General features: G+C 36.8%; 1 protein-coding gene across 3 annotated transcripts; it reads left to right on the top strand.

Annotated features, from left to right (window-relative positions):
- Window positions 1–862: 862 nt before the first annotated feature.
- Window positions 863–15259, top strand: LOC113048185 (ethanolamine kinase 1-like). 3 transcript variants are annotated; one of them, XM_026209808.1, is made up of 8 exons: window positions 863–1069; window positions 5508–5767; window positions 6562–6702; window positions 7166–7308; window positions 10703–10786; window positions 10877–11037; window positions 13682–13755; window positions 13852–15259. In XM_026209808.1, the coding sequence occupies exons 1-8, from the start codon at window positions 923–925 to the stop codon at window positions 13922–13924; spliced, it is 1083 nt and encodes a 360-aa protein (XP_026065593.1). In that variant the 5' UTR covers window positions 863–922; the 3' UTR covers window positions 13925–15259. The 3 variants fall into 3 exon arrangements, with proteins under 3 accessions (XP_026065593.1, XP_026065595.1, XP_026065594.1); XM_026209810.1 differs by lacking the exons at window positions 13682–13755; window positions 13852–15259 and adding an exon at window positions 8948–9042; XM_026209809.1 differs by lacking the exons at window positions 10703–10786; window positions 10877–11037; window positions 13682–13755; window positions 13852–15259 and adding an exon at window positions 8948–10694.
- Window positions 15260–27217: the final 11958 nt, after the last annotated feature.

Here is a 27217-nt window from a genome sequence, read left to right on the forward strand (position 1 = left end):
ATAAAGTATTATTAACTTGTCAAATACATGTGCATCTATTAACCAATCAATCCGTACATATTTATATGGTTTATTTATAGTCTTGTCCTTTGTTACATTTATATTACGTCAATCTGAAACTGTAATGCTTGTGATTGCCATTAATCACAGGTTGCTGCTACACCTTAGATTATTTTATCTCGCTAAAAGCTATTCAAAATGAACATCGACAGTGAGCACACATTTTCATGAGTCGAAAACAGTAAAGCAAACACGAAAGCCTTTCTACCTTAAGTATTATCTTAGTGACACAGTAACGCAGTAGATGTAAAGCATTGTGAGTGTGAGTCATATAGTACCAGCATGCACTGCGAGAGTCTCTGAAAGCACAGGGGTGGGATCACCTGATAGCACTGAGAAATCGAATCACTTTAGCGAATCGGTTCGTTCGCACTGTTCACTTGAATGAACCGGTTCAAAAACCAATTCACTGATTTCCATCAATCATCGCTCATGTTAAATATTTAGTTAAATACTTATGTTTATATTTCCAGTGCACAGATGACACCAAATTTATTCACAGCAACTTTCACCCAGACTTTCAGACAGCCCCAATTTTTTATTTGACAGCACATCTTTACATCTTTTTTTAATCTGTTGTGTTCCGCGTAAGAAATGTACACAGGTTTGAAGCTATACAAGATAAATAATCATACAATTTTCACATTTAAGAGAACCGTCCGCTCAAAATGCTCTGCGAATCGGTTCAGTTGAATCGCGAAAAAGAAGAACCGAGTGGTAAGAACGCTTGATTCGCGAATCGAACATCCCCACTGGAGGCGTAACCGTGCAGAACCTGAGCTTAAATCCTCACCCTGCGTTAGTTTATCGCATTCAGTGAATCTTCTCCGTCTCAGAGCAGCACCAGCAAGCGTATATAGCAATGGCCAATTACATTCACGTCCCAGAAGGCGCGCCTTTGGTTCCTAAATTAGACGTGACTCTAGACGAGCACGATTACAGAGCCGGAGCGCTGAAACTCATCAAAACGTTGAGACCTCACTGGAAACCTTCGGAGGTCAAAATGAAGGTAATTCTCGTGTCTCATTTTTTTTTTGCCTACGATTCAGGTGCTCGCACGCTGGCTCTAACCGATGCACAAAGTCTGCATTCACCGACAGCAGCCGATTTGACGCCTTATATAATGCATAAAAGCGAAGTTAAGCGTGTTTCGCCTTCAAATCCCGAGCTGCGTCACCAAATGGACCCGTCGGCACCATGGCGCTTAGCAGAGACACGGCTGCCAATGCGAGCTGTCAAAGCGCTTATGTTGTAACACTCTCATTCATAAAAGTATATTGCTCTTCGCTTCAATATATTTAATGCACCATTACGAGAAAATTAAAGCAACAGTATGAATGTAAAGTGAAACTGCAAGGGGAAGAACGTGGGTGGTTGGATCTTTGGATGTTGTGTATTGACTTTTTTTTATAGCTTATTTATTCCCTTAAACGAATTAAAATTATTGTCTGTATTTATGTTATTACTATTTAAAAAAAAATACTTTAGGTATTCCAATAATGAGTGGTTACTTTTTTACAATTCGTAATTAGTACTTATTGAGATACTAGTACTAATTACATGAATCCTAATAATGACTAGTAATTGCTATGGTTAACAAATTTACATGTTTGGCTTTAAATTCTATACTGTAAAAAGTGGTAACCTTTAATCCGTACCTTAAAGAGGTATTACTACCTGATTAAAACTGTAAAACGTAGTTTTGTTGGTTTAAATGATGTATTTAGGTCGATTCAGCGATTAATAAATAATATTTAAAACCAGTTAATTTAAAGGTTACTATTTTGCTCAGTGTATGGAGAACTATAGACTTTCAGCTAGTATTACAATAGTTGCTGGTGTCTATTATAGTTGTACTAGTCACAAGGTGTAGGTACATTGTTACTAAGGTGTAAGTAATTGAAACTAGTTAATAGTAGGGATGTATGATACCATTTTTTTTCAGAACCAGTCTGATCCCAAAAATGTTGAGTATCGGCTGATACCGATTCTAGCACTTTAAAAAAAAAACTATGTAGAATATCTATGTCTCTGTGTGTTGACTTTACCATCACTGATTTTTGTGTTAAATGCAGTCTACTTAATATAGACAAATTCATTATACAGAAAAATAACAAATGAAAAAATATATAGCTATAATCTATGAAAATACTATTATAAACTAGGTAAATGGATAATTCAGCAGCAAAGGTTACTCTAGAAAAATGGTCAGTGCCAATACTTATAAAATCTAAACATTTAGTGAAAAAAAAAACATTATTTAGTAGGGGAACAAATAAAAGTGAATATGTGTAAGACTAAAACTGGTATAATGTTATATATTGCTCTTTGTATTGTTGTAAAATACATTCATTTAAATTTCAGTTACTGTGCATGTGAAGAACAATTAATTGTGCTCACTATTCTGGTTTTGTGATCTAACAGACACCCTGTAGAAAGTAACATGATTTAGAAACCACACTAAACTCCAGCAAAATAAAGTCCTTTCATGCAAAACCATTGATCTTTTATCTACAGATCAAGTATAATAATAGGAACATTGAATAATCTTGGAGAGAGAGTTTCGTTGTGGTTAACACCTGACACACAGTTTGAATACTGACTGAAAGATGACAGACAACTGCAGTGGAGAGAAAAGTTTATGCAAACTTGAATTTAACATTAAACAACGGAACAGCTTCAGAAGAATTGGAAAATAGTGCATGGAAAATTTACTGTGCTTCATAATGTTTTTATGCCTTTAGTGTGGCTTAAAGATTACACAGAATATTATACACACAATTTTGGATTTGGATCATTCTCCTCTTACCGATACCCGATCCGGCAGAAAATGGCAGTATCGTAGCCGATACCTACCGATACATAGTATCGGATCGGCACATTGCTAGTTAATGGTGTCTATTAAGGTTTAATTAGAACTTATCGGATATTAGATCCAATTTTTGAAACCTGAAGGCACTGGAAAAGTTATATAAGACTTTTTTATTTTTATTTTCAATTACCGTTCACTGATGCTTTGTTGAATTATATAATGTTATATAATTATATAATGTAGATGTCATTTACTGTTCTGACAGATGTACAGGACAGATGAATGAAGTATAAGGACATTTTCTACCTGCGTTAGTGCCTTATGGTCATACAGCATTCCTCATTTTTAAAATGGCTCAAAGTCAATATTTGTGTAGGATAATCAGTGTCAAGGCATTTGTTGCTATCCAGTCAAATTACTATAACACTATAGGTGTGTGCTTTCAGCTGACATGCAAAGACGTCTGTGACGGTGACATTACACTGCTCTGTTCACCCCAGAGCACTCTGCATTCATTAGGGCTAGGACAATAAATCGATGCAGTGAGATTTTCAGAATGCATCGCAATTCCTCTGGAATCGATTCTGAGTTTAGATTTTAACAGCAGATGGCGCTCTAATCTACTCTCAAATACTCATGAAGAGGAGTGCTAAAGAGCGCTTGTGCATTCGGCTGAGTCACGTAACGTTAATTTAAACTCAGCTCAGAATGCTTTTTTGACGCAAGATTAATGTAAACACAGCCCACTCTGAACACCCTTGTAATTCGCTTCAACCTTTTCAAATTGTATTAATTATTTTGGGTTCAAGTGTGTGTAAGAATTTGGAAACGAGCAGTAGGGCTGTGTGATATGGGGAAAATATCTAATTGTGATTTTTTTTTGACAGATATTGCGATTGCGATTTGATTTGCGATTTTAAATTTGCAAAGCCAAGCTTGAAACCGGCTGGTTAGTAAGACTGTCACTGAAGACTGACAGTCAAGAATATGCTCAGGAACAGAGTAATATCGCATCCACATCGCAGGCTTTTACGATTAGGAAATCACAACATCTCAAATAGCGATTTCGTTTCGATTTTAATTAATTGCACAGCCCTAACGAGCAGAGTACGGCTTTTTCTAAAGCATGCAGTGTCATCTGCTGTTCAAAACTAAGCTCAGGATCAACTCAAGAAAGAATGGCTATGTATTCGGAAAATCTCAGAAACGATGCTTAATAATCTCTCGATTCGCGATTCATCGATTTTGTTTTCTCAGCCCTTGCATTCATAGATGATTAATACTGAGTTGGGTGGAATCGAGAACAGTGGAGTACATCTATACACAAAGCCAAAATCTTCTTTAATGATTGAACAAGGCATCTCACAGAAATGCCTTTTCCAAGAACAAACATATTTCACATGACTACTCATTCTCCAAGAAGTTTTCAGCCTTTCCAGGCAAGAAGAATTTCAAGTAGTTTCTTAGAAACGTGGTGTGTACGAAGTCAGTTTCACTGATTACAGAACCGACATGTATTGACTATTGACTACGGCATTAACAATGTTTATTGTGATGGTTCAGGTTTCAGTTGCCTTGGTGTTGTTTAGTAATGTGAAGATAGCAATCTTTTCTTTAGCTGGGCACCAGGGGAGACTCCTTGAATCAAGTTTTTCAAGTGCTACTACAGGCATTGAAACGAATGCTCCCTGCATTTGGGATTGCGAAAGGCCGAATGGACATTTCCATGAAGTCATTGGTAAATTATTGATGATTTTACCACAGAAGCTCACAGCTGAAGAGATTTTGAAGTATATCTGAAAAACATTGGAACTCACGGAAAAAACATATACAGAAACCTGATATGTTCTTCAAAACATCTTCGTTGGTGTTGGACAGATAAAAAAGAAAGTCGTACACACTTTGGAGTGACATTACAGAATAAAGGATTACAGAATTTTCATTCTGGGCATTTTAAAACCATATAAGAACTCACTTCCCCATTACAGTGTAAACCCAAACATCCGAAGCCTCCATCCGGATAAAAAGTCATGAGTCTGTAATTATATATTAGTAAACTGAAGACTGTTTAGCCTAAGGTGTGGAACAGTGTTTCCTTGTATAAATAGAGTTGGTAGGGGTGTGTCACGTCGCTTGCATGTGGGAGGGAAACCAGATATGTATTGGGTTGTTTTCATCAACTTTGAAACAAAATTGAGTGCTCAGCACATGCCAGACCACTCTGACACTGGCAGAAATCAAATTCCAGACGTTTCGCCCACTGCCCGTCCTTCCCAAATAGTACAGATGATTGTGGCCTGGAATGCTTGGCGTCCCAAACACGCTCCTTTTTTACATTAGTAGACAATGTTAATTTGTTCAGCTCTGTCACCCTGAATACACCCACTTTTGATTCAGAATAAACTAAAAGTAATTTAGTTGTTTTGCCACACTAAGTTTGGTGATCAGTCGTTTTTTTTATACATGTAAATATGAAGTTTCTCTTCAGCTTATGTAGTGGAAAAAGGAACTTGAGGCATGTGATGCTGATCTTAACAATTCGTTTTTTAATGAACATCACTAAAGGTTAACCTCAAGCCATCTGAGTGAGCTGGAAGCGATGACCTCTCCACTTGTTTTCTTCCTCTTTCTGCAGTCTTTCACCGACGGTATCACAAACAAGCTGATTGGCTGTTACGTCGGCGGGGCCATGCAGGACGTGGTCCTGGTTCGGGTCTACGGGAACAAGACAGAACTGTTTGTGGACCGTGAGAACGAAGTGAAGAGCTTCCGTGTCCTGCAGGCGCACCGATGTGCTCCACGCCTCTACTGTACCTTCAACAACGGCCTGTGCTATGAGTTCCTGCAGGGAGTGGCCCTGGAGCCCGAGCACATCCGTAGCCCTGCCATGTTCAGGTGAGCAACTGCGTGTTCTAATGGGATGATCATCCAATCATCCTTTATAATACTGAGCTAATTGATTCAGGATGACGTGACGGGGTGGAGATACAGGGGTTGATCTTCCAACTAGCCAGACATTTGTCACACAACCCCAAACTTACTAAGGCACAACCCAGTAATGCCTTAAGACATGAATAACGCACTACGCTTTCTCTCTCGCACTCTGACCCAGGCCTCCAGCCAATACTTGTCGGGTCTCAGACAGCTGTGAAAGAACAAGGCTACTGTGTTAGCAAACCAGTGACTAAAGTGTTGGCATTAAAATGCACTACTGCTCAGAAGTTTGTAAAAAAGTAATACTTTTATTCACCATGCTGCATTAAAGCAAAATTGATAGCAAAGAGATTTATAAAGCTACAAAGTTTTTTTATTTCAAATAAATGTAATTCTTTAGGACTTTCCAGTGGTTTTTCACATTAATAATAATAAGAAGTGTTTCTTTAGCACCAAATCAGCATATTAGGATGATTTCTGAAAGATTATGTGTAACTGATGACTGGAGCAATGATGTTAGAGATTCGACTTTGCCTTTACAGTACATTTAAAAAAAAGATTATAATAGATAACAATTTGCAATAATATTTCACAATATAATACTTATTTTTGATCAGATAATTGCAGCTATGGTGAGCATAAGAGACTTTTAAAAGTCTTAAAAAATCCCAAACTTTTGTATATAATATACTGTAGAGCCACTCTAAAAAACCAAAACCTAAACCTGAAAATAAGACATTTTTATTTGTTTACAGGCACATTGCGAGGCAGATGGCAAAGTACCATGCCATACATGCCCACAACGGCTGGGTGCCCCAATCAGACCTCTGGCTGAAGATGAGCAAGTTCTTTTCTCTTGTTCCAACACACTTTGAAGACCCTGAGATGGACCAGAGGTGAGCTTTAATTTTAAGGATTGCTTTGTGTTTTGACATGTTTTTTTTTGCAAAGCAGAAAATGTAGAGTAGCACACCCTTCGAGTATAATGTCTCTGGGCGATTTTAAAGCTGTCAGTACAGGGAGGTTTTTTTACATGCAAAACTGAGACATGGAGAATGTTGCTCTGTGGATTGTTAGAGTGTCTGCCCTAGTCAAGTTTGAGTAAAAGTAATAGTTCAGGTATGTTTGAATTTAGGTATGTTAATTTTAATGCCTTAGAGGCACTAAAAGTTATTGCGTGACAACTGCTGGAAACAAAACAAACACCCATAAGTGTCTGTGCAGTTAGTTTGCTGTTTTTAAGATGTTTATCTTATTGAGTGAAGCAGGTTTATGTACAGTGTGCCTTATTTGAATCACACTGGAACAGAAGAGCGCGTTTGTGTTTTCTGAATGTATGTATGTGTCGTCTGTTTCCAGGCTGAACAGTGAGGTGCCCAGCACCGCGTGTCTTAGAGACGAGATGATCTGGCTTCAGCAGAACCTTTCTAAACTGGGTTCCCCAGTCGTTCTGTGTCACAACGATCTGCTCTGTAAGAACATCATCTACAAACAACAGGAAGGTGAGTACAACAAACCCCACCGGTTTCCTTCAGCCACAGCGTATGTTTTCCCAACCCCCCCCTGCCTAAGGTAGGCTTAAATTTAGTGTTTTCACCTCTGAAATATAGCATGGATGCCCTTTCATAAAGGGTAGTACAATTAAATGATCATCCGATTTTAATCAAGGCAATCAGGAGAATCCACTGGTTTCCATAAAATGTGTTTTCTGTTCTTGAAATCAAAAGCAAATGTGTGTTTGTGTTTGCTTTGGGGAATGTTGTTGAATGCTGTGATGCTGTTTACTATCTTCATGATGTACAGACTGGCGACCGTCTGCCGCTACCTGGCCCACAGGATGGAGAGTGAATGCCAGTGTGACATTCCTGTTATGCGCAATGTTTTCAGTTCGTTCCTTTCTGCAAATATATTTATGAAATGAGGAAGTTTTTCTATAAAACACAGTATCAGACTTTCATAAATATGCCCAGCTCAGGCCAAGGCACTTCAGCTTTATTTATACAATGACAAGAAAATATAAGGAAGGAAATTCAAAGCCTAATTTGAATAAAAGCAAGTAATTTGATCATTTTGAAGTTTCAGTAATACAGTATTTATTTATTATATGTGAATTAGACTAGGAAAATAAAAGTAATTTTTCTTTAGTTTGAGTGAATTTTGTTGTCATGTTCTCAGGTGCCAAACCTAAAATAAAATACAATATTTTAATTATATTTATAAATAATATAATGAATAATTAATTATATATTTATTATATTACATATTTAGATATATAGATATTTTTCATATAATATACTGTAGTTGTTATTTAAAAATGTATATAATATATAAACATTATTAATTAAAATTCACTCAAAATCGACAGCATAACAGGAATGACCCACTTTTGAAGAGTAAAAGCATGAGAAAATGTTTGCTCTGCCACAGCAGTAGTGTGAGAATGTAGTTCCTGTCTCTCACTTTTTTTTTTTTTTTTTTTTTTTAAGTGGCTGCAACCGTCAAACTGATTACCAACAGCACGTATCGGTTGCCCTAAAGGTATCACTTGCCCCTAAAAACTGTTCTTGAAGCAGTAAATAATTGACAACAAGCGATTAAAGATTGGCTCATGGAAATCTGCTATGAGAACAGGGTTTGGAGGCAGCTGCGACCTTGGGCACTTAAACTTAGAGAGAGGAAGGAGGCTCTGTTTTGAGAAAAAAAGCCAAGCCACTTCCTCCAACTCGCTTTTAACACACAAACCAAGGGGTGGGAGGAAGTTTTCACAGTAAAATGTTTAAGTTTTTGACATTCCTGCTCACTCAGCCCCCTCCCCTTCCCGGTGAGACCTATAGAAGCCAAGAACAGGAGTGTTATGCAATAGGCCAGCCTTCCGAGCTCGTACCTGTTTTTGTTTTTCTTGCCTTTCGTTGACACTTAGGGAGTCAGATAAGTCTGAGAGTCCCACAGGCTCGACCTGCACAGGAAGCCACTGTGGCATTTGCATAGAGCCAGTTACTTGGGTCCTCACTGGCTGGCTAATGGACCAATGGGGATGCTGTGTGGTGGGGGTGTGCGTTTATGAGATGAGCCGTGTTTGTTCTTAACGGGGGAGGCGCCCAATGGCCTCTCTGCAGTGAAGCTGTGTGTGTTCTGTGACAGATGTGAGTTTGCCCAAATCTCTTCATCTGCTGCACAGGGCTATAGCCACTGACTGGAGGTGTTCAGTGTGTCCCGCTAGGACGCCACCGGGCCCGGTAACCACCTCACGTGTCTCTTTCTGTAGACCAACACTTCTGTCCAATGTCAATCAAACTTTTTTCTACACACCAGGAGCTCTAGAGCACTGGGAATGCAAGGCAACGTAAAGTCAAACACACATTAGGTGCAATAATGTGCATTTTAAAAAACTAGGCAGTGATTTGTCATATATTATACTGTATTTGTATACATATATATATATATATATATATATATATACATACACACGCATTACACATTTGTAGAGTGGAGTAAGGCTTTGTTTTCAACACTGTCTACATCACCTGACTGATCAAGTCACTGCTTGCTAGATCACTGCTATACAGACTATGTGCCATTAGATGGCAACATTGCCCATTTTCTCTCCTTTACCTCCTCTGTCCTTCCAACCCTGTGGTTTTACAGTACAGCCGTTTCCGTATTTTTTTTTTTTGCATTTTGCATTTTATAATGCTGTCAACTCTTATCTAACCTGATTTGTTTATCCATTTCTGCTCTATTCACTTTTATTTTACTCTCTTCTTACTTTTACTGTTTCCTGAAGACTGTTTATGCGAGGTGCTCTTTCTGTCACCAGTAACGAGATTTCCTGGAAAACTTGGAATAACTTTGCCCACTCACTAATCATTTGTATTTAAGCCGGAATCATTGTTTGTTTTCAGTTGAAAAAAAAAAATATATATATATATATATATATTATAATACACATTTTCCTTTAAACTAAAAAATCAAAGAACGTTGCAAGTTTTCCACTTTTCTTCTCAGCAGACTCATGTAAATGGTGATTCATCAATTAGATAAACTTTGTATTTTTTTTAAATTGATAACATAAGTAATTTTATTTTGAAAAGATGATCATAATTTTTAAATCATTATAAAAACTTTAAACGTGTTGTTTTTAATTGCTTGTGTTGAAATATTGCACTTTTCAGAATAAAGAATCTATTTAATTTACCCCATACACTTAAAAACTAATACATTATTGAATTATTAAAATCATGAAATGATGATCATGATTTTGATGGTCATGTTTAGTTATGATGGAAATGATACCTGATGTGGTAAGATGGGTATAGTGAACATCAAAATTATAATGAAGAATGTTGCGTCATGATCTGAAAGTACGTTTTTTGACATCATTACCAAAATAATCAGTATTTGAGAATTTTAATCCAGAAACAGTATCTTTTCAACCGTTCAAAAGTTAATTGAGCGCAATGTTGTGTCCACACACAAAAATTCATTACCATCACGCACAAAATCAAAAACCTATCATTAGAGGATGTGAAAAATATTTTACATGAAATGAAACCGTGTGATAAAGTTTCATTTTTCAAAGTTACCCTAATTGAAGAATCACCCATATAACATGCTGTTTTTTCCACATGCATGCTATAAGTGCATGAAATCTGTCCCTGTGTCTTGTTCACATCATCATTCGTTTATTCTTTCTCGTCTTGCACCAGAATGCAAATCCTTACTCCTTTTTTCCACATTTGATTTGATAAGTCACTTAAATTGCAGATAATGCCCATTGTAGTGTTGGTTTGCTAATACAGGCAATAGATTGTTACAGTAAAAAAGAACAAGGGTTATTAAGAAGACAATGCCCGTGTGCTTTTCTAAACAAATTGCTATTTGTTTCCCCTCCTGCAGGAAATGTCAAATTCATTGACTACGAATATGCTGGGTACAATTATCAAGCCTATGATATTGGCAATCACTTCAATGAATTTGCAGGTAATGCTCTATGAACACAAATTAAGCCATTGGATAGAAGAGTAAAGAACCTGCTTAACCAAGTGGATGTGGCCTTCTTGTGATTGACAGGTCTGAATGAGGTGGACTACACGCTGTATCCCGGGCGAGAGCTCCAGTTGCAATGGCTCCAGGCCTATCTGGAGGCCTACAAGGAGTACAAATCTCAGGGCACACAGGTGTCCAACACTGAAGTGGAGGTGCTGTACGTGCAAGTCAACCGCTTCGCCTTGGTGAGTCGAAACTGGATTCATCTGCCACAGTCTAGAATCGTGACGCACTTCCATCCATCTGCACCCTGCCAAATTAAACATCAGACATTTGTTTTTTCAATGTAATTACTTTCTTTAATGACACGCAGCATTTTACAAAGTAAACGGGAACATCGTGAGCAGTTTAACTATTTAGCAGGTAGATGGTCTGCATTAGGGCCAGTGGAGACGAAGGTATGAATAATGATTGGAAGATGTCAGGGAAGAAGCCTTGAGATCCTTGCAGGCGTCGACCTCTGGGTGTTTGTGTGTGCACAGGTCATTCTTCCACAATCAAGTAGCACACCTGCCCTTTCTTGACAATGATGTTTACTTTCAGAGGAAAACTAATTTAATATCTAGTTTACTCTCACCGTTCAGTCTTTTGGGATAAGCAGATGTGTTAAAAGCAGGGCAGACATTTTTTAATTTCCAGTCTGTTAGGAGAAAGAAGAGAAAGAGAAAACATAATCATCCTCTGGCTCTCGGTTATGGAGGCGCAGTTTTCTCTCCTGTCCCTGAGAGGGACCTTGAGAGACGCTAAAACAAACGCCAGAGGAATGCCACAGTGTGGGGCTTAATGATAACAGATGTGCGTTGCCTTTGGGATTTGTTGCCTTTCACTTTGGATTCCTTTTTCTTGCAGTTTTAATTGAAAGAGAAAATAGAAGAGTCCTTAAAAATATGGGTATATACTGATTAAGTATCATGTTAACGCACCGTAAACAAATTAAGCCGATATTATGGTTTCTAGAAGTTGTAGGCAGCTGGCGTAGCTTTTAATAATCAAAATGTTATATGGTGATCATTCATTTATATCTATATTATATAATGTAGATGATATAATAGTAAACAAAGGTTTTCTGAATATCAGATACAGTTGTGAAAGTTACAAAGATGAAATCAATAGAAAATTGCCAGAAACTGTTTATACAATTATTTATAAGCTTTGCACACCAAAGTTGAGTCAGTCAAATGATTTTCTTTCAATAAAAATGAATACATTTAATCGGCAAGGATGCATACAGTTGATCAAAAGTGACACTAAAGACTTTGTTTATCAGAGAATCCTGAAAAACTGTTTCCACAGAAATATTAAGCAGCTGTTTTCAACATTGATAATAATAATAAGAAAAGTTTCATGAGCAGCAAATGATTTCCGAAGGATCATGTTACACTGATGACTGAAGTAATGGTGCTGAAAAAACAGCTTTACTATCACAGGAATAAATTGTTATATAATAACTATATTATATTGAAATAGAATACAGTAATTTTAAATAATGTTTCAAACTGTATTTTCGATCAAACTAAATGCAGCCTTGGTGAGGATAATGGACTTCGTTCAAAAACACTAGAAAATCTTACCCAGACCTTTGAACAGTAGTGCATTTTACATCAATTCATAACTGTATAAAGTAAGAATTTAATTGAGTTTATTGAACTAATATTTCCCCCCCAAAAATCTTTATATATTTCAAGGACTGTGTATTCATTTTAGATAGACGTGGGTGTGTGGCGCCCACTGAAGCTCTGCTTTGTAATGTTTGCACACCATCCTCACATGCCTAGCCAGGAGACTTTTATGAAAGATGGTCTGAATATACTCCGAGATTGTGTCTGAGGGGGTTCAGCACCCTTGGCTCTGGCAGAGGCAAACATTTGAGCAAAAAACACAGAGGATAGAGACTTTATTATAGGCCAGCAGACAAATGATCTTTACTCACATGATGGCAGGAGTGATTCAGTCTCTTCAGAGGGCTTTTATATAAATGCCACATTTTATAAGCTTTTACATCACTGTCAGTGATCCAGAATCAACACCGATAACTTCCATGCAGTTATCGTTTTTTCCCTTTTTTTAATGGGTCCACTAAAAGGAAGCCGTCTTTGCTTAGAAAGGCGTGGGTCAAATGTTTCCAAGCAACAATACAACATGCAATCTGTCCCAGTGAACTCCAGTGTCAAGGTGAATCTCACAGAGCCTGTCGAGAATATTCCTTAGTCCTATTTTCCCCTGAAATCAAAATAGAAAATTAAGAGCATTTGGTGTTTATTAAAGGAAGCCTCTTTTTTTTGGGGGAACATTGAGATCTGGGCATTGAGAGATTGTTTTTTTTTTTTATAACTGTTAAGCATCTGCCCCCTTCAATGTATATCAAATTTGCATTAATGTAATCAGAACAAATTATATATTTATAAATCATTTGAAATATTAATACATTAAGGCAGTATTTGTTGCACTACATTTAAATTACACTGATTCTAATTAAAATAAATATGCCTGGTTTGTGGTTTTGAGGATTGATTTTTCCAATGATTTATTTATTTATATATAGACACAGAGTTACTGGAAATAGGCTTCTTTCATATACATTCATCTTATTAAAGTAAAATAGCTTAGTTTTTCTTTATTTCAAAACATTGATATGAATATATATATATATATATATATATATATTTATTTTTTCCTTTTGGGGTACAGTATGATTTTATTTATTTATGTTTATTATTATTATGATTTGTTTGTCCTCAGTACCCTGATATATTCCTCTGTGAAAAAGTAAAAAAAAAAAAAAAGTCTTAATTTTTCCTCATGGTCTTTGTTTTTTTTTGTTCTCCCCAGGCATCTCATTTCTTTTGGGGACTGTGGGCATTAATCCAGGCTCAGTACTCCACTATCAACTTTGACTTCTTGGGGTAAGTTTTCACTTTTGAACAAGACCGAACAGCATCCATATAATCAAGACTGAAACTATGTATGCTCATTCTCGGCCACCATATTTGTTCTTGCAGATATGCAGTTCTCCGTTTCAACCAGTACTTCAAGATGAAACCAGAGGTGATGTCACTGCTCCTTCCAGAATAATCTCTCAGGTCATGGCTTGTGCTACTCTCGAGAAGGGCTCCCCCTGGTGGACACAAGAACTAGCTGGAGACCTCTTCAATTTGTAGACCGAACACTGCACTTACTTGTCTGAACACATTATATTAGATAAGCCCCATCTCTGAACTCAAAGTTGGTTTAGCGTTGTAGAAAACCAAGCACTTAAGCCCCCCTCCTTTCTTTAATGTGGCGATCAAGAGAGAGGGTCACCCCTGTGCCCTAGTCCATTTTAGTGATATTGCCAATAGAGGAAGCAAAAACTGACACACAGATGGCTTACTCTGGAGCCTCCACTTGCCAATGTATGTGACGAGCGAGCCCTGGAGAATTTCAAATAAAGAAAAGCTCCCAGATACCGGTCCTCCAAGGACAGGGAACCTCCCTCAACAACAATTATTATCTGAAGTCAGAGAGGAGGGCTGCTGGGTCTGTTCCCAGCAACTAACTGTTCTCACCCTAAAGGTCATTCCTGCTTGTTTACACACCTTTTAATGAGAGAAATCAGTGTACTGTAAGATCATGTAGGGTTTACTGTATGGATAGTCACTGATTCGGTCTAAACAGGGAACTTCTGGCCTGTCTGTTCCTTTAAGTGTTGTTCCTGGCACAGCCGCGGTAAGATGTGTAATTCGGGGACCAATAGAAGCTTCGTTGTTCGTTTCTGGCAGACGATTCCTCCCCCGTCCTGTCACTGTGAACCACTGTATAGCGCATTCATAAAGTTCTTCATTGTTTTCTCAGCGTGGTGCTTGAAGAAAGTAGCCAAGGCTACGACGAGCCTGTAGCTAATCTGAAGCCCACACCAAAGTGCTGATATTTCTTGCTTGTACATTACAGACAGTGTATTTTTCCACATTAGAAATAACGTCACATGGTGGTTTTTTACTGATTTAAGTGGCGCTGTTAAAGAGGTGGCTCTTTTTCAGGGAGGTATCCGTGAACTTGTTGTAATGGATGTATTTCCTGGAAGCTTTAATGATGGTATCGCTTTCTGAATGCACTACTAAAGCTTTTATATTCATACTCCCCATCCGCCTAGCTAACTGACAGGCCTTTTTGCACAAACTGACTGCTTTAAGAACAAAACCAGTCCTCAGATCACCGTGCGATGGGCCGCTCTTTCTGCTTTAGGACTAGTTTAACTGCACATGGTGAGAGTAGAGATAATGCTTTATTTAGCAGGGTCCCTCCACAAGCCGCTCCACACAGTAATGGTGTAGTAGTTTATTCATATTAATCTGGACTTGGGGCAAATAATGCTTGAAATGAACAAAAATGCCCTATATATATATATATATATATATCTATATATCTATTACACAACTGTTCAAAAGTTTGGAGTCAATGAGATTTGATTTGATTGATTTCTTTATTTATTTTAGAAAGACATTAATACTTTTATTCCGTTCTCTCCTTTTTATTCATTAAAGAATCCTGAAAGAAAATCAGTTTTCACAAAAATATTTAGCATCACAACTGTGTTTAATGTTTATGTTAAGAAATGTTTCCTGAGCACCACATTATTATATTAGACTAATTTCTGAAGGATCGTGTGACACTGAAGACTGGAGTAATGGCTGCTGAAAAGTCATGGTTATGGTTTCTACATTCTGATCAAGTAAATGTTGCCTTAGTGAGATTGAATCTTCTTTTAAAACTGTTAGAAAATCTTCCTGACCCCAAACCTTTCAACATTTGGTTTCATAATATTTTATTCTAGGCTGATCTAGTGTTGTGTTTAGACACAATGGTGACCACTCCAATCAACCAATTCATTTCAATTATTTGACAAAATATCTTGGAGAGAAAAAAAAAATAGCCATCATGAATACAAAAAATTTCAGTTAGTTTCAGATTATGCTCAGGACACTTGAACAATATAGTGTAAAGTGTGACCAAGCTTTTTCTTTTTCTCCCCAAAATTACTGGTGCAAACCTTAGCTCTGAAACTTGCCTTTGCACCGCCTGGCCACCCTCATTTACCTCAGTTTCCTGTGTCAGTTTGCCTATACTACAAACAACCATGTATAATTCTGTAAATACTAGAAACTGTGAATTTCAGGTTGTTTTATAGTATTTTGATCTATGCTTCTTTTTCTATGCCAGTTCTTTTGTAACGGTCGAGGTTGCACCTTGATCATGTTTTTGAACTGTCAAAGACCACACAGAATGCTACATTTTCCTTTTTTATTTTATTTAATACACCAGAAATGTTCATCAAACATCTAGTGGAAAAACTCACTCTTTTAACAGTCTATAACTGATTTGCACTCTTTAGCATTTGTTGAAAACCGAAAGTGATGCGTGGTTCCACCTTTCAGGCAATGAAGTGCTTCTGGTGAACATCAAATGTAAAGGACTGCCTCATGCAAGCATCTACTGGCAATTTTTAATGTAGGTGTATATGTACAACTGTAAACATACTGTAAAAGAAAATCTTGGCTTATTATTAAACAATGCCTGTTGTCAATAACTAAACAGAGATAGTCTTTTTCTAAGAAGAACTGTTCAAGTAGATTTAATAATAATCCGGGGATTAAATCCTGATTAAAAGTGTAGCATAGATTCTGTTACAAATCTGAATAGAAATAAAATTGAATGAAATAAAAAAGTTCTTGGTCTTGATTTCCCGTTCTGCTTACCAGAAAGAGATTGCGTCATAAAAACAAAATGTAATGTGGTTAACCTTCATGTTGTAGTTGGATCATTTTGGACTGGGAACACCAAATTAATTTAGGGAAAGGATTTTCAGCGCAGCACAATGGTTAAAACTGTAAAGTTACACTGAGTGATGGATTAAGCCACCATTTTTTTCCTTCTCAAAGGTATTTAACAGCAGCGATTGGGGGGGGGGGGGGGCATGCCTGTGTTTTATGCTACGGAGTGTTTCCGAAATAAATAATTATAACAGTGCTCCAGTTCAGACTGTAATTGAATTAGTTCCAGTCCCTCCAGCGACTTCCACCAAGAGCTCCGCATTAATTACCAAATTCAATATCTGTATTCACGCCTCAACTTATTTCCATTTTACAAAGGTCAAATTACAAACACCTGTCTGAAATAATTACAAGTGTGCGAGATGCACAACATATCGACATATTAGGACAATTCTTGTGCCTAGTTTACATAAAATAATATGAGCAAAAACATATAGTTTGTTCCCGACAAACACCTCTACAATCGTTTGTCATTGAAAGCAAGATGCATCAAACAAAAAAGCCCATGCACACTGCACACATCTATTCATGCCTCCGATTTTTTTCCACAACAGGTGTTAGACATGGACTAAATGACTGAAAAAGCTTTAAAGCAGCTGAAGGCGGAACAGACCAGACAAAGCTCGCATTCACAACATCTCTTTTAACACACCGCAGGAGGGTGTAATAAAGCCATACACCGTTATGGGAGCGTGTCTCATAGAGACAAGGTCATGATAATACAGTTTGAGGAATAAAGATGTAAAAGCCGCTGGGTTTGTGAGTCACAAACAATGTGCAGTGGGTCAGGACGTTCATTCATCTTGATTAGATGTGCCAACCTAATTACAAGCAGAGGAAACAGTAATTAGCACAAGTCTCACCTCGTTAATCACAAAAGACGTCTTCAGTCTATTTTTATCTGATTAATGGCTCTTTAAACATGGGGTGGGGTATATAGATTTGGGGTAATTGTACTCAGCTTGCACGATCTAGTTTTATTTCACTTTAACCTCATTAGTTTTCATTGTTTAATGGGAGCTCTTGTTGTAGCTAATGCGTGGATCTTCACAATGAGATGACTGTAATAGGCCGATCTGATGTTTTGAGGATGTTAATGAAGACTGTTTCGTTTATGGCTAGCAGCATTTGAATATACAGGTCACATATGGCTGTGTGTCAAAGCTAAATCACATTATGTGGATTCATGACTAGTAAAAATTATTAAGATAATGACATGGAGTAAAACTTAATAGATAACACCATACTAAGCTGATAAGTCACATAAGACAGTTGTTTTGTATGACAACTTTTTGGAAATGGTATGTTTAAATAAATGTGCACAAATCGGCCTATATTCCCAGAACAGAATTCTGAACCTAAATAAAAACCAGGTTCAGAGTTTTATGGCCCCCCAAAAAAGGCAAATGATATATGAGCAATCCCTCTGGAAAAACCTTTTCTGGAAAAAGAACTGTAATGTTCGGTGTAAATACTGTGAGGCTACTGAGGTGAAGACTCATTTTGAGAAAACAGATTACTGACATCTACAGATGCAACTAGATAAAGTGTAATAGAGTCCACTAGACTAATGGAGACATAAATAACATAAAATCTCAAAATTGACAGCCTCAAAAGAAAAAAATAAAATAAATGGATTTGCCAGTAATGTTTTGCCTTAAAACAAGTCTACAGCATCAAAATGGTGTGAATGCTTTAAAGGGACAATATATATATATGGTTTCACAATTAAAAACAGTGGAGTCCAAAATGTATTTTCACTGTATTGAAAGAAAAAAAAAACATCTAAGTGCCTTTTATAAGTCATCAAGGCTATGGAAGAACATGACGGTGAGTAAATGATGACAGAAATTAAATTTTCGGTGATCTATCCCCTTAAATGAATACGGTTTGATCCTATCCAGGTGCATTTTGACAAATTATTTTCATCAAAGCACTCAAAAGTCATTGTTGTCAGCTAATAAATGAGTCATTGTACAATGAAAGATTGCAGCGGAGAAACATCTGGCAACAGCAGGCCGCTGGAGCGTTTGTGTACAGATGTGGAACAGTTCCAGCTCAGATTTACAACAAAGACTACATGCAATATGCGGCGTAATGGCCCGGATCAAAGCCCTAAACTGAGAAGCTAAAGATCACGAAACAGATTAACTACTCGCGCACAATACGGACAGCTGTTCGTAACCATGAGAGCTAAAGATATTCCCTCAGATTAACAGCGATGACAATGCCAGCAGCTGCTGCTAGAGCGGATAATAACAATAGACGGGCGAGCGGACTAAGAAGATGGAGAAAAACATGTGCTATCATGACAAAGGGGTTGACAGACTCAAACGCTTTACATCCCACAATCCCTGAGGATCAAACAGGCTTTGTATCAGCGCGCCGTTTAAGAGAAAGCTCCGATACTAATCTTGCCGTTGCTTTTCTCTGAGCAAATCCTGACTGTGATAGTGTTGTTACAGGCCTGCTTGTCTGTGAAACGAAAATGATGGAGTAAACGCCATTAATTGTCAGTTCTCAAAGCAGGAACAAATCAGCCTAGGACAATGTCAGTGTTCAGTTAAGCACTGTCGACTATGGGAAGCTTCCTGTGTGGTCTCCGCTGATAGATTTACTGTTGTTATCAATAGTTCGGTCAATTGATAATGTTTTACTCACATACAGTAGCCTATATCCAATGCATCACAAGCACAATATATGCAGACCAAGTCTTTTCATTTCTATGAGATTATGGGACTAGTTTGTTTTCTTTATTGTCTTTTACACTTTAAAAAGGATTCTTTAAAGTTTAAAGTTAAATACACTCACACACTCGCACGCACGCACACACACACGTTGGTATATAAGTGGTTTATGGGGACTCTCCATAGGCATAATGGGTTTTATTCTGTACAAACTGTATTTTCTATTGCCCTACCCCTACCCTACACCTAAACCTCACAGGAAACTTTGTGCATTTTTGGATTTTCGAAATAACTAATTCTGTATGATTTATAAGCGTTTTGAATTAAGGGGACTCTAAAAATGTCCTCATAAACCACCTCCTCATTGTAATACCTGTGTCATACATATGTCATTATACAAATTTGTGTCCTCTTTAACCACATGAACAAGCTCACACACACACACACTTTTTTTCTATCATGTTGGAGACTTTCCACTGACTTCTATTATTTCCATCCCAAAACCTAACCCTCACTGGAAACATTTTGCATAGTATTTTCATCAGACATCATTTTGAATGCTAATTAAGTCATTTTCCTTGATGTAGGTTTAGGTTTAACTGTACTCGAGGGACATTCGGTTCACACTAAAAATGCAACATCTAACCCAAACACACTAGAATATGAGACAAACGCCATTTTCTCCTGATACTCCACATGCAAATGCTCCATTCATGACTGCACATCAGGAGTCATGTGCTTGACCCTTATTTCCTAATGTTCCTAATGACATTACCTTTGGGGTCAGAGGTCATCAGAGACAGGTCTATGGGGTGTCAGTAACGTTGTGCAGTGGGCCATTAATTATGATCATGCAAGCTTCCTGCCAGAATCGTAGTAAAGGTAAATTTCAAAACATTAGATTTTTTTTTTTATTTAGTTGATTTTTTTTTTTTTTTTTTTTGCTGTTTGTGTATTTTTAACTCCAGAGAAGCCTGGAGTCATTTGTATCGCCATCTGTAAAGGGCAAGTTTTTTTATTAGTTTATTAATCATTCTGTCTTAAATCAGCATACATTTCAAACTCAAATAGATAGGATAAAACTGGATGATGAATGCTGACTATTTAAAGCAGACTATATTGTTATAAATCTAATAATGTAATGAATGACGCATGCGTTTCTGCGCCACAAAAAAAGGCCAATAGATGGCAGCAGTGTGCTGTCCATGGCTTAGAGTTAAAAAGGGCCTCTTTTTAAGATGATAAAAATGCTCTGTGGTATATGACTTTCAGCTACAGTAACTTCAAGATCTGCAATTCCTTATGTCATATAAGTGCATTTAATGAGCAGCTGGATGGCAGTAGAACTGAGGTGAGTTTCTTCTGTATAATCATGATCGAGCAAAAATAAAATTAATATTTGTGTTTTAAAGTAAGAAATATAAACAGATTATATGATATATGTTCAGCAGTGTTCAGTACAGTCTTTATTTCTAGTTTGCTATGCAGTTTTTAAGGCCTCAGAAGTTTTTGAAACTACAATTAGAAAATTATTTGTCATACCACAGGATCATTAAAGTAATAAATAAATAAATAACATTCATAGATTTTACAATAATATACATTATGACAAAAATATCAATCCTATGTCATTTTTTTAAATTCCTTTATATTTTATTCTTTCTTTTAAAAGGTGATTAAAACACTATTCAAACTTTTATTATTATTTTGCAAAAGACTATACTAATTTATGTGGTAAACACATGCAAACATTTTGAATGTCTTGACAATTTACATAACACATTTTATAATTGATATAGTACATCTTACTGTTTTAATCATTTTTGCATTAATTAAATACTTTTGAATTGTAAATTGGAGATAATGTTTTCATCAAACTGTCATATACAGCAATTTATCTGTAATTCAGAATATGCTTTCCCGCTCTTATGAAAAACTATATAATTTGATGTAGTTCATAATAATATATTATTAGGCCAGGGACATGTTTACATTTTCCTCCCTCCAGGTATTTAACACATTAAATGAAGAATGAAGTCATTCTTGAAGCAGGAAAACACTGTTGTATTATTACAGCAATGTGTTTAGTCTCTGTAGCTGAAAGTGACAGAGTTTTTCGGAGGTGTTACAGTACGACTTGTGTGCTTTGTGAGTCAGTGGGACAATAGGTCATCTGTGCCCCACACAAGAGGGAGGAGACGTCATCGCCAGGGAGACTAAACTTCTCACCTGATTGGCTGAATTGGGGTTCTGAATCGTTTACTCTGGACTGACTCTGGTGTAAGATTTGGTTCTCAATTAAATGTGGAATGCAGAGTTTTTTGGGGGGTGCCGGTGTGTATATGTGCCCTTTCTTTTCATTTATAGGCAGATATAAGGGTTCCTTTAGAGAGGCTTTTTGAGTGAGCGAGAGGGATATCACATAATCCGAAGTCTTTTTAGCAATCTGATTTTACTCTAGTGTTGTCAAAGTGTTTTTGCTATATGCGAAAATACACGAGAGACGCTTTAAATCTTATTTTGTTGTTGCTTTTCTTCTCACCTTTCTTCTTCTTTTTTTTGGCTTAGAATAAACTAAAAAAAATGCAGGAGAGGTTACTCCTGCATTACTGAAGTAGAGTTTATTTGGTTTGAATGTAAAAAAAAAAGTGCATTTAACGCAAGGGATATTTACGCTTTAATGAACCGACATTAGAACAAACACTCTTCGACAACTTTGAAATGTGTCTCTCTAGTGTTCATACGCAGGGAAAACATAAAAGTCGAAGCAATCTTAGACGACACAAAGACGAGCTTTATTCTGAGCATGAAAATAAGGTTGATCTAAAATAATGACTATGTCCTTGAGAAAAACAAAGGGCCCTCACAAAGCAAGAGACTGAGCTATAGAGATAGGAAAGATGGCTGATAATTGTTTTCAAGTCCTAGGTTATCTGTAAATGAGTTTGTTGTGCTGAAAACACCGTGTTTCCTGTCTTTTATACAGCTCCCAGTTTTTTTTCTTTCTTTCTACTGCTTGCCTTTGTCTCCTGTCATCTCAGCTCTCATATTTACTGTCTCCCTGGCTTTCATGATGCTCCCGCTGCAAATTCTTTTGTGTACCAGGCTTTTAACATCTTTGGCCGGTTATTTATTTCTCCTCTCTGCTTTCACCCCAGACTTTGAATCTGTGCAACAGAAGACATTTTACCTCAGCTTTTATTGGTAATTAGGCGATGTCCTCCCTCACCTCAGTGACCCCTGTGAGATGCATCAGGATCACAGAGTAAACAAGCACAGAAGGGCCTCACGCTGCACGCACAGAGATGGTTTGTGTTCAGTGTTTATTTTATCTCAGTGCAAATATTCTGAAACAGTCTGCAGTATTTGCTTTCACATTTGTTCAAAATGAAGTGCTGATATCAAATGCTTTTCCACTAAAATCAATATTTTTTTTTGCTATATGATTTATATACTTATATAATTGTTATATTCATTATATATATATATATATATATATATATATATATATATATATATATATATATATATATATATAATTGATAATAATATAATAGATATATAATAGAAAAAATAGTAATTTGAATGAATTTCAAACAAATTACAATAAACAATCAAAAAACAATGAACAATAAGGAAAAAAAACAAACAAAAAAAAACAATGTGGGAAACGTCATTGTCAGGAATGGAGTGATGGGTCTGCAGCCGTTGCAAAAAAAGATTAAATAAAGAGTAACAAAGCTGCATTAGACCAACAAGCCTTTAAAAAAAAAAAAAAAAAAAAAAATATATATATATATATATATATATATATATATATATATATATATATATATATATATATATATATATATATATATATATATATATATATATATATAACGCAGTTTGCATCTCTGCAGAGCTGAAAATAAGTACTTGCAGCCTTTATGTGGTGTGAAAAGATGGCCAAGCGGTCAAAAGAAAACAGGTGACTGCTTGATAACCTTCCACGAGAGACTGGCTCATTTCATTTTAAAAATATCTGAGGTTGTTTTGCGGTCAACATTTCAATTGAATCTGAGGCGTCATCCCACGATTTCAAACACGGAGACTGGGACAAGTTGCAAATCGTTTACAAAACGTTTCAGTGATCCAGGGTTCACCATTAGTCTTGGTAAGGTCATGTGAGCTCTCATGTGGCCCATCCTTCGGGTCCCCACCCCCACAATCCACTCACATTTTCCACAAAGTGGGCTCGGGGGAACAAGGTTTCCCTAGACGCATCTCCAGACTTCACTCATTCTGACAGATGAATGCTGGTTATACATAGCCCTATTTGCAATGCAAGTTTCATTAAATCCCAGAGTGTCATTACAGTTCATATTATTAATTATATCGCAAATTTCCCTCAGGGAACTTTGTGGAGGCCACTTCTCCCCACGATCTGTCCATATGGTGTTTAATTAAAAGTTTTCTTAAAGAGTAAATTGCATTCAATTCAATTAAAACTGTAATGTCATAGCCAAATAATGGGCTCAGCCAGTGTGGAGGAAAAGGCAATATCATTTCACAATATTTGGGGAAAAAAAGTGCATTTTTTCGTTCTCTTTCTTAAAAAAAAAAAAAAAAGAAAAGAAAAAAAATCCCTGAACAAAATATGCAAGAGGCAAATATCACTAAAAACCTCCTACATGTTATCAGGCCTCAGGCACTGCACATTAACATTGCTGGAGCTATTTCTAGATTCCACTCTTGGATTTCATACCATGACAAATGAAGCGTTGGAGTTTGGAATTCCTATTTATCTGCAACGAACAGAGGCACCTCTTTGGGGGAGAAGAATGGAGGCTTTAAGAGTGAGAGACAAAAAAAAAAATCCATTTTGCAGGATAAATAAAAAAAATAAATAAATAGATGGCGTAGTGTTTTGGAAGGTAAACTGGCGTGATTGCGTTTGGTGAGAAGGCGGCACGGTGCTGGTGTCAAAACATTTCTATGGGCCCAGCAGTGCCAGACTGTTCTCTATGCAGAGTTTAATAATGTGAGGGCAGATACAGTCCTGGGGGCAGAGTGGGTGACCACAGAACATTTTTAAACGGGGGGAATTACAACCATCTGCTGGGACTGAGCTAAGGTGTCTTCTTTTTTTAATTCGTAAAAACCTCTAAATCGTCATGGAAAGTAGAAGATAAGTTCTCATCTCCCTCCTCCTCTCTGCCGTTCTCACATGTCTGAACAGTGGAGGCCCCTGAAGCATAAACAAAGCCCAGTGTATTTCCTCTGTGAGTGGAGGGAAATGGACTGCAGAATGTTGGCTCCATGTAGCCTCTTGCTGATGGACCGCACCACAGTGTTCACCCCCTCCCCCCACCATACGACACATGCAAGACAAGGCCAAAGACTCACACACGAACTGATACCCCATCCCTTCCAGATCAATGGATTCAAGAGAAGTTACTGGGATCATGTGACCCTCTTTATGATTGTTAAGTAATCTACACTGATGTCAGCATGCTGTTCTTGGCAAGATATCTCAAACCTTCACAAAACCATTAAAGCACATGCTCAGTACAGTATAATATTAGTGGGGAATAAAATCTATTTTGTATTAAGATAACAACATTGTTTTCCATTATTAATTGTTCCTCTTTTACTTTAATGACAGCAGCATTTTAGCTTCATTATCTCTACAAGTTTGTGTGAAACGTAATGATAATGTTCTCCAGCATGATTTGAAATGATTCAAAGAAGAATATCTGACTGTATAAAGGAGTCACATGATCAATGTCACGAATGAGCTTATTTTAATTTTTTTTTAAATTCAGAATCTGAAATATTTCTTATTGATTATTTGTTTTACATTTTACAATCCTAAAACTTTCTGCGTGTTTTCAGGTTAAAATTAGATTTTAAATATCATATTATCAACGTGGCAACAGTCTTTTGAACCCAGTGAATAATATAAAAAATATAATGTGATGATTTTATTCATTTATATGTTTACTCACAGCAAATGAACATATTCACCATAGCGCTGGTAGTGGACTAATGGTTAAGGATCTGGATTTCTAAACCTAAAGCTTGATGGTTCAGACCTTAGCTGGGTTAATGCAGAAATGTTTAATTCCCTATATAAATGTATATGTGCTCATCATGAATACACAATAAAGGAGCATTACACTGCCCCCCCCCCCCTCCCAAAAAAAAAAAACTAAGCAGTTGTGACATCGACCTAGTGCAAGATGAGCATTTGTGGTTAAAAAGTATATACATTTTTATACATTTTGTTTTTTAGAAAATGACTAATTGTTTTGCTAGAGAAGACCCATATTCCTTGGCTGGGATCCTTGGTAGAGCCCTCTGAAGCTGAATTGGACCTTCAACCCGGTGATCCCCAATGAAGTCCACTATATGTGTATATATATATATATATATATATATATATATAAATATATATATATATAAAAATATATATATATAAAAATATATATATATAAAATATATATATATATATATATATATATATATATATATATATATATATATAATATATATATATATATATATATATATACTAATTCCTGGAATGTTTTCCTCATAAACCTTAATTTCTTTTTGAATTAAGAAAGTTAGTCATGAACATCTATGACATGGGGATGGGGGTGAGTAAATTATCAGGATTTTTATTCTATAAGTGGACTTATCCTTTAAGTCAAAGGCAAAGGGGTGGTTGAATTTGAATTGAATTGAATACCCATCCTTAGTATTATGTTCAGTTGATCATGCAGTATACTCCTCTCTGATCTCTTCCTGTAATTTCAAAATGGGACACATGATTCTTAAAGGGGGGGTGATCGTTTTCACTCAATATCCTGTTAATCTTGAGTACCTATAGAGTAGTACTGCATCCTTCATAACTCCAAAAAGTCTTTAGTTTTATTATATTCATAAGAGAAAGATAGTCTGTACCGATTTTTCCCAGAAAAACACGAGTAGCTGGAGGCGTGACGTGTGGGTGGAGCTAAAGAATCACGAGCGCCAGTAGGCTTTTGCGTTGAGAGCATGTGGAAGCTGTGACATTACCGTGAGGACAAAACCAATCAAAACAAACCATGGCTTACAGTCAGATTCAGCGTATATTTATTTTCCAGAATCAGATCCAGAGGCTGAAATTTAACAAGAGCAGCATCAGCAACGACGTCTCTATGTGGTATGTACTGAAACTGTATATATATTTGCTTAGCGGTTTTGGAAAATGACTAAGTTCCACTTTATGTCGTCTTTTTTTTTTTTTTTTTTTTAAGCTGTACATGTGGAAAGCAAACATCGCATGTTGTTTACTTGATGTGCTTATGCGCCGATAGCTAAGTTAACAACACAGAGATATTTGAAGCAGTTTCCAACACACGATTGTGACCCTTTTTCATTGGGACTGCATTATCCTTAAGAAATAAACAATATGCAAATCCGGCGTCAAACTGGGCCTTGTTTGTAAAACAAGCATCTTCGAAATGCAGGGGACAAACAAAAACACTTGCACAACTCCCATGATGCTCTGTAAAAATAAACTCCATCCACTGGTCCCTTAATGCTGTTTCTCTTTTGGTAATCTGTGCAGGGTTGTCTTGCCCTGGCAACCAAAACACACTTCTTTTGTGACATTTCGCGACGCTCTCGCTCTGATCAGTGAATGTCTCTGCTCTGCTCTTCCGGCAGACGTGCCCTAGGACCCATATAAGGAAATTCTGCTCCATCTAACGTCACACAGAGCCACACTCGAAAAAAAACTTTCCGAAACTTGTGACAAACCGGAAGGAGTATTTTTGGAACAGAAATACTCCTTCAAACGTACAACTTAATTTTTGAAACTTTGTCCATGTTTAGCACGG

Source organism: Carassius auratus, chromosome 29 (assembly GCF_003368295.1).
Source record: "Carassius auratus strain Wakin chromosome 29, ASM336829v1, whole genome shotgun sequence".
NCBI lineage: Eukaryota > Metazoa > Chordata > Actinopteri > Cypriniformes > Cyprinidae > Carassius > Carassius auratus.